Source organism: Prionailurus viverrinus, chromosome F2 (assembly GCF_022837055.1).
Source record: "Prionailurus viverrinus isolate Anna chromosome F2, UM_Priviv_1.0, whole genome shotgun sequence".
Lineage (NCBI taxonomy): Eukaryota > Metazoa > Chordata > Mammalia > Carnivora > Felidae > Prionailurus > Prionailurus viverrinus.
In genome coordinates, this window is record NC_062578.1 from 30162222 (window position 1) to 30170290 (window position 8069).

Below are 8069 nucleotides of genomic sequence, written 5' to 3' on the forward strand. Positions count from 1 at the left end.
CTGAGTCACCATCCCTCCAGAAATCTGAAGGTCTAGGATTGAGTAGGAAGTCCTGACACAGCAAAAGCCTTCCCAAGGGTTGGACACTAATCCTATTTGGGAAACATTGCCTATATCACCTTCCTGGTTACTTAAACTTCTGCTGCTAGGGTAAATGAAATAATTAGTCACAAGGCCTTCCTGGTATAATTACAAAGGGATAGCTGACTTGCCATTTTATTGAGTTGAATTACTCTTTTTGAAAACAAAGAGACTAAGATGAGAGAGGAAAGGCCGCCCTCACAATTTACTGCTAATAGGAGATGGCCTTGAGAAGGGAGCGCTACCTGTGACCATGGCATTTCTGAACTTGATGCATTACAAAGTGCGAACTATGCAGAAAGCTGCCAGATTCGGGACAAAGAGTTACCTTGGATCTAATCACTTGCATCAGAGCCGTTTCTAGCTCCTATTTCATTTGCCTCCGAAATTTAGGGAACTCCCTTTAACCATGTAATACTTGCGCTTCCAGTTGAGAAAGCAAGGATCATCATGTTTTCACTTGCTCATCAGCCAGGAGGTGCGAAGTTTCTCCGGCGTGAAAAAGACCAAATTCAATAATGGACTTGTCTGGGATGGGAAGAAAACTGGGGTGGGAAAAGAACTTTGGAATAATTAAATAATAAATAATAAGTATAAATTTAGAGATCAAAGTGAAAAAATGGATCCTGTATCTTGTCTACTGTATCAGAACCCAGGTCTAATGACTGTAGTAGAGATAGTTTCTGTGACTTAAAATGAGATTTAAAGAGTTAAAGGAGAGAGAAAGTACTACAGAAACAGAACATTGTGCCATTAGTTATCACTAGAAGTGGGTCTGGCCTCACTACTTACTTTTTCTTGGTTTAATGAATGCCCCTGGGATTGCCTGTTAAAGCTCGCTGCTCTGTCAGGAACCCTGTTGAACGTTGGAGGGAAATTTTACTGGTCTCCAAATGATGAAAAGGTGCTCTCAAAATTTTTCAAAGGAGTAATGGTAACCTCTGAAAATTTTTGCTTTAATTTACAATGATTGAACAAGTGGGCAGTCTTCCACCAAGAGATCTTTTAAGAGCTTGCAAGTACAAAAGAGGGTGAGCCTTTTGCCTGCTGTAAAATGTGAGCCTCTTTGTAATCCCTATTGTTTAAGAATTCATGTAAAGAGACTAGCCCAAGAACACCCAAGAGCTATCCTTTCTACCTCCAGGAAGGTAAAGAGGAGAATTTATTTTGAAGCATAATAGGGCTGCCAATAATAGGGCTGCCCACCCACTTGGCCTGGAAATTCCAGAAAAGTCTTCAAAAAGAAAAACCCCGCTGCCATCTAGAAGTAGTTAGTCCATTATTGTTAGAGAAGGACCAGTTCATTCAGTCAAGAAAGATTTCACTGAGAACATGTGACTCGAACTGAGTATTGCAGGCTAACCCAGGTTTGCCAGATACAGGAAGAAGGGAAGAAAAAGCATTCTAAGGAGTGTTAATAGGCAAGTATATGTGGTGATTGTAACGCTTTATTTTTTTAATGTTTATTTATTTATTTTGAGAGAGAGAGAAAGAGAGAGAGACAATCCTAAGCAGGCTCCACACTGTCAGCACAGAACCCGAGGCTCAACCAACTGAGCCACCAGGCACCCTTACATGTGGTGATCTTAAAAATAACAAAACAAAAAGTATACGTTTTAGTGCCAAAAGTCAAGGGAGGAGGTGGAGGTGAATGCATAAGGCATCGGTGTTGGCAGGGGTGGTCATCTGAGAGGGTGGATGTGGAGCTGTAGATCATGTGAAGGCATTTGTCAGCAAAAGGAAAGTCATGAAGTTGTGAAATCAGATTCAAGTTTCAATGAGGTGATTCAAGTTGCAGCGTGGCCTGGTTTAAGGAGTGGCTAGCAATTGTAACTAGACCATTAGAAGGTGAATGCAGTTAATACTAATTAAAGAAGAATGAAGGACAGGGTGAATTAAGATGGGGATAAAGGGAGGTGCACCTGGGTGGCATAGTTGGTTGAGCATCCAACTCATGGTTTTGACTCAGGTCATGTTCTCATAGCTTTGTGGGTTCAAGTCCTGCATCGGGTTCTGTGCTGACAGTGTGGAGCCTGCTTGGTCGGGATTCTCTCCCTCCCTCTCTCTGCCGCTTCCCCACTTGTGCTGTCTCTGTCAAAAAAAGAAAAGGGGGGGGGGATAAAGAGCCCCCAGAAGTGAAAGCGATTTGGCCAGGATCACATGGAGAGGTTTTCTTGATCTGCAGTCCTATGGTTTTCCATACCCCACTGTCTTTACTACTGTGTCATTGTTTATTGTCATTTGCTTTTTGCAAAAATAAGTGTCCTGTTATGTTCTGTTCCCACATGGCTAATAGCAGCCTCCCTTCTCTAGAATACCATTGCACTAATCACACCCTGATTTGCACTATTTGTAAACCTGGTTTTTGTTTGTTTTTTTGCTTAGTTTGGATACCATTCATTTATTATAAAGGAGGCATGAAAATTATTTACATGATTAAAGATTTCACAGCCTCAGTGGAATGGGCAGCTTCATGTGATGCCATTCAATAATGATTTATTTCAATCTACATACTTTCCGAGAATGTCACCATCTCTAAGTAAGAAATAGTCCTTGTCATCTAGAACTACTTTGGTGCCTCCATATTCTGGCAAAAGAACTTTATCTCCAACTTTCACGCTAACTGGCTGAATCTCTCCACCCTTTCTTTTAGAGCCTGGTTCAACAGTTACTACTGTTGCTTGCAATACTTTTCCTTGAGATTTTTCTGGAAGCATAATGCCTCCTTTGGTAACAGTTTCAGCTGCACTCTTTTCAACTAAAAATCGGTCAAAGAGGGAAGTAAACTTTCTAAACGCCTGTCCTGTCATGACTTCAGACACTGTAATTTGTTGTAAACTTCTTTTACATAGGATTCCTTCACTGCTTCAAACCTAGCTTTGAATGTAGCTGCCTATCACTATGCTTAAGGTCCCAAAAAGTACATTATGTGAAGCCAAACATACATTCTCCTTATCCACCCTGACTATCATGACTTCCACCCTAATGAGATAAACCACAAAATGCAGAAACTTCAAAAAGACCCGTTACTTCCCCCAAACAACCTGATATTAAAGAAGATATACCAGCAACTCTGTAGTTCCTTTCCCGGGCCTCTACCATGGCCTTTTTAAAAGTTTCCCAACGTGTTGTATTTCCCAAGAAGACACACAAGTCCCCAAACAAGTTGGGGCACACAAGTCCCTACAGAGGAAGAGGAAAAATTGAGGTAGCAAAAGTAATAAAACATTCCTGATTCTTTTCAACCTCCTATTAACTGTTCCATGTCTTAACCTTGGAGAAGGGGACAGTCAAGGCTTTGCTTTTTGGTGGCTACACTCTCTGATCAATGTCAGGGACCATAAAATGATAGGAATGAAGAAACTGGAAAGGTATAAGTCTTTTGCCATAGGACTTTTGCCTTCTTGAGAGCAGGGCTGAGGGCTCTTTTTCTCTAACTGCTACAATGGCTTACTTATAGTAGATATACAATAGTAATTAAATAAAGTGATCCTTTTTATAATTTTTCAAAAATCTGTGTTGGTCTTTATAGTTTAAGAGAATTTCCACATAGTTTCCTTTTGTCTTTTCCATAACCATGGAACATAATCAGTAGAAGTCTTATTGGCCCCATCATTTAGCTGATAATTCTAAAATATGGGTTAAAATGCTTATACAAGCACCAATAGGCAGTAAGTGGCTAGCCAGGACTCAGACCCAGGGTTTTAACTTGGTATTCTACTTTCTTCTACATTCTCAGGTCTTCTGCAGGACCCTTATTGTGACAGTTGTATTAAGGATCCTGGACCCACATATATGTCAATTTTTTCAAATTCCCAAGCGGTGATGGCAGGTCTCCATTTTCTGGTTGCGAAAGCATTTTTTTGAGAACTAGGAAAATGGGTAAAAGAATGCCAGTGATGGGATAAACCCTTGTTGTTCATCTATCCAGAGTTGATGAAAACTTACTAGGATTAGTCTTAAAATAGGAATATGGCATAGGGTGTTCCCTGAGTACCTATTATATCAAAGCACCACCACCACCCAAGTGAGGTTCCCAAATCTGGGGACCCTCTGAAGGTATTATAAAAAATGGACACCCCAGGGCTCACTCCCCCCCACCCCAACTGAGTCAGACTCCCTGGAATTTGAGTCCCAAAATCTACATGTTTAAAAATACCTCTGGAAGTTTGGGGAAAAAAATCACTGGACTAAGGACTTAGTCACCTCCTTTGACCTCTCTAGATATTTTGGCCTCAGATGTTTTATCTGCAAGATGGGATAATAAGACCTTACTTCCCTAAAGCTAGGAGGCTAGATCTGATTAGTTCTTCCTGTCCTTTATGTTTGTAAAATTTGCAATTCAACTATTTATGTTTCTCATCAATCATACTGATGACTCATTGCTGCCTCCCTATGGTTACACCATTGCCTCCTCCCAGTTCCCTTCTCCAAGCCCTTCTCTCATTTATGACCCATCACCTCCTTGAAACTGTTCCCAACTGCTCCCACCCTGAGTTTACTCACTTCTCTTCTCTGAGCCCTTGAAGCATTTGTGATCCCAGCACTCACTTCACCAAGGAAGCCATTGCTTTGTGGTGACAACCTTTCTGTGTTAGGACTCCCACCTGGGTATGGACTGTCTTTGTTGATGACAGTTATGTTGACCAACACTATGTAAACTATTATTTTAAAACAGTTTTATAATTTCTTTAGTATGCATGTTCAATAATCATGAAATAGGTCTTCTGAAAAATCTGCTATGCACAGATTTCAAGTTCAGTCTCTAATAGATATGAAATCAGGAATTTGGCTTTCATTACCTAAATGCAGTTAACTCTCCTCCCATGTCTACATCTTTAGACTTTTCAATTCAGGAAGAGTATAAAGCATTTCCTAAAAACAAGATTTTAATTAAACTGCAAAAGAATTTTTTTAAAAAGCCATGTTGAAATAACCAATCTCTGGCTTACAAGGGAAATAAACATGCTGGAAAGATAATGTACAGCATAAAAAGATGGATGTAATCAGCTCTTGCCAAGGTGCCCAGGGATGGATATGAATGCAGTAAGTTATGTTTTGACATTGAAGCATGTAGTATTCAACTTCTTCATAAAACACCACCTTCTGTTTAAATCAGGGCTATCATTAAATTATATCCAAAGCCCCTTTTCAAAAATCCTCTTAATTCAGAATTGCAATAAATAACTAGTCCCTAGTCTTAAAGTTGATACAAGATAATGCTTAAATATTATCTAATTGCCAGCTTATAAGGTCCTTGTTTATTTTTAATGTGCTCTTCTCTTTTTTAAACTTTTCAACTTTGTGGCATTAAGATTTGAAATTAGAGGGGCGCCTGGGTGGCGCAGTCGGTTAAGCGTCCGACTTCAGCCAGGTCACGATCTCGCGGTCCGTGAGTTTGAGCCCCGCGTCAGGCTCTGGGCTGATGGCTCGGAGCCTGGAGCCTGTTTCCGATTCTGTGTCTCCCTCTCTCTCTGCCCCTCCCCTGTTCATGCTCTGTCTCTCTCTGTCCCAAAAAAAAAAAAAAAAAAAAAAAAAAAAAGTTGAAAGATTTGAAATTAGAAAGAGAAAACTAATCTCCTGAATTAAATAGGCAATTGCATAGAGAAATTCACTGGAGCCTGGTGATGCCAAGGGGGAGCCCAGACTTGTGTGCTCACATTTTCAGAATGAGACCCAGTGTCTCTCCAACAGTTCTCTACATGTTGCTGTACTTCTCTTTCAAGGTACACAAGTGTGGCAGGCAGAAAGGAATCTCATAAATCTCCCTAAAAGATCACTGCTTTCCAATGGCCCACCATTAACTTAACTTTACCCTTTTCTATAATTGTTTAATAACTAAATATTAATGAAATTTGCAATTGCAAATTATTATTGATCCCATGATAGGTTTCCTTGACCATCTATGTGATATTGTTTGAGTGTTCTAGAGTGTGTTCTGTAGGAAAGGAAACTAGGAAAGGGTGGAGATTGGGGAACAAATAGGGAGCTGAGAGAGCAAGTGACATTAGAAAAATTCCATTGGTCATAATTTATCAAATAACTAGAAAACAATCAAAAGGTTACATCTAGCAGCATTGTTCTTTAGGGAGTTTGCTAGAATTCATCATCATAAAAAAGTACTGGAACCAAAGTTTAGTGATGGATGAATCCATCAAGCAATAGCAAATATATCGAAAATCTATGGATCAATGCAGGGAAGCATAATGACCTTCATGGACCACTTTTTGCTTTCATAAGTCCCTCCCATCATAACAATATTAATAGTAATATTATTTTATATAGAGACACCTGGGTGATTCAGTTGGTTAAGTGTCTAATCTATTTCCACTCAGGTCATGATCTCACAGTTGTGAGATCAAGCCCTGTATTGGATTCTGTGCTGGGCATGGAGCCTGCTTAAGATTCTCTCTCTCTCTCTCTCTCTCTCTCTCTCTCTCTCTCTCTCTCTCCGTCCCTCCCCCACTCTTTCTAAAAAAAATATTTTATACAATTTTAAATATTTCAATATTTAAGTTTTTCTGTTTTAGGCAAAATTCAATAGATCTTTATGGGGCCTAAAAGTGGGCTCTTTTTTCTGTAATATGAAAAACAAATTAAAACATGTGTCTAACCCTAAAAATTCTTCTTTAAAAAAAAAAGAAGTTCTGTTTCTTATAATTTTAAAAGAAATAAAAATATTTTCACGGATCTCTAAAAATATTGTGGGCACATACTCTGTGCTATTGTGCCTGATAAGTTAGCCCTGAATCCATAAAGGCAATAATTGGCTTGAAGTGAAATAGGTCCTTTCCACTCTGAACTTTCATTTGTCAGATTTTACCTGGTACTAAAACCCTCTCCATGATAGGTACTTAGTGGTATATCTCTAGTCAAGAGAGGTCTGAAATAATATCTTCTCTGTACACCTGCTTGTAGGGTTAGTCCTTCTAACTAGTAGGAAGTCTCAAATCCAGTCTAACTTTTATATACTAACCTGAACTGGGAAAGTGTATTTATGGCACTGGACTGAAGCTATTTTCCAATATCCTCTGACTCAACTAACTTGCATACATTCTTAGGATATTTGACCAATAATTATATTTCTCACAGGCCTTAGAGACCTGCTAAAACTTTCAATGACTGATATTAATTAATTGAATTTAGTGACTGAACTAAGAATTGGTGATGATGATGATGGTCATGATGATGACTAAAATTATTGTCTAAGAAAATGATGTTTTCTTATATATGCTTGTTTATTCAAGAAAGAAATACAACTATGTGAATTTTAGTTTAGTTTCTTCCCCAGAGTTAATATACTTAACTGGCTCTGCTTGTCACTTAATAGTGTTTTTCCTATCCCCAAAAGAGTGAAAAGTCATAAAATAAAAATTTTTTTTCCAAATACACTTATCTAACAATAAAGAAATTAACTTCAGAATTAAATTGAGGGGTGCCTTGGTGGCTCAGTAAGTTGAGTCCGACTTTGCCTCAGGTCATGGTCTTACAGTTCATGAGTTCAAGCCCTATGTCAGACTCTGTGCTGGCAGCTCAGAGCCTGGAGCCTGCTTCAAAGTCTGTGTCTCCCTCTCTCTGCCCCTCCCCAGCTCATGCTCTCTCTCTCAAAAATAACTAAACAGTAAAAAAAATTTTTAATGAAATTTTAAGAAGAATACAATGTATTATAAAGGGCACAGGAGAAAAAAAGAGAGAGAGAGAGAGAGAGCACAGGGAATCAAGAAGTTTTAGCCCTGAGGCACCTGGGTGGCTCAGTCAGTTAAGCCTCCAACTCTTGATTTCAGCTCAGGTCATGATCTCATCATTCTTGAGTTTCAGCCCCACATTGGGCTCAACACTTGACAGTGCAGAGTCTGCTTAGGATTCTCTCTCTCTCTCTCTCTCTTGCTCTCTCTGACTCTCGCTCTCTTCCCCTCCCTGCTTGTATTCTCTTCCTCTCTCAAAATGAAAAAACTTAAAAAAAAAAAAAACTAAGAAAAAAAAAAGTT

The 8069-nt window shown here is 39.1% G+C and overlaps 1 protein-coding gene across 1 annotated transcript; it reads right to left on the bottom strand.

Moving 5' to 3' along the window:
* Nucleotides 1-2582: 2582 nt before the first annotated feature.
* Nucleotides 2583-2891, bottom strand: LOC125156724 (10 kDa heat shock protein, mitochondrial-like). The gene has a single exon (XM_047842931.1). It carries the CDS (start codon nt 2889-2891, stop codon nt 2583-2585), a length of 309 nt encoding a protein of 102 aa, XP_047698887.1.
* Between the last annotated feature and the right edge of the window lie 5178 nt (nt 2892-8069).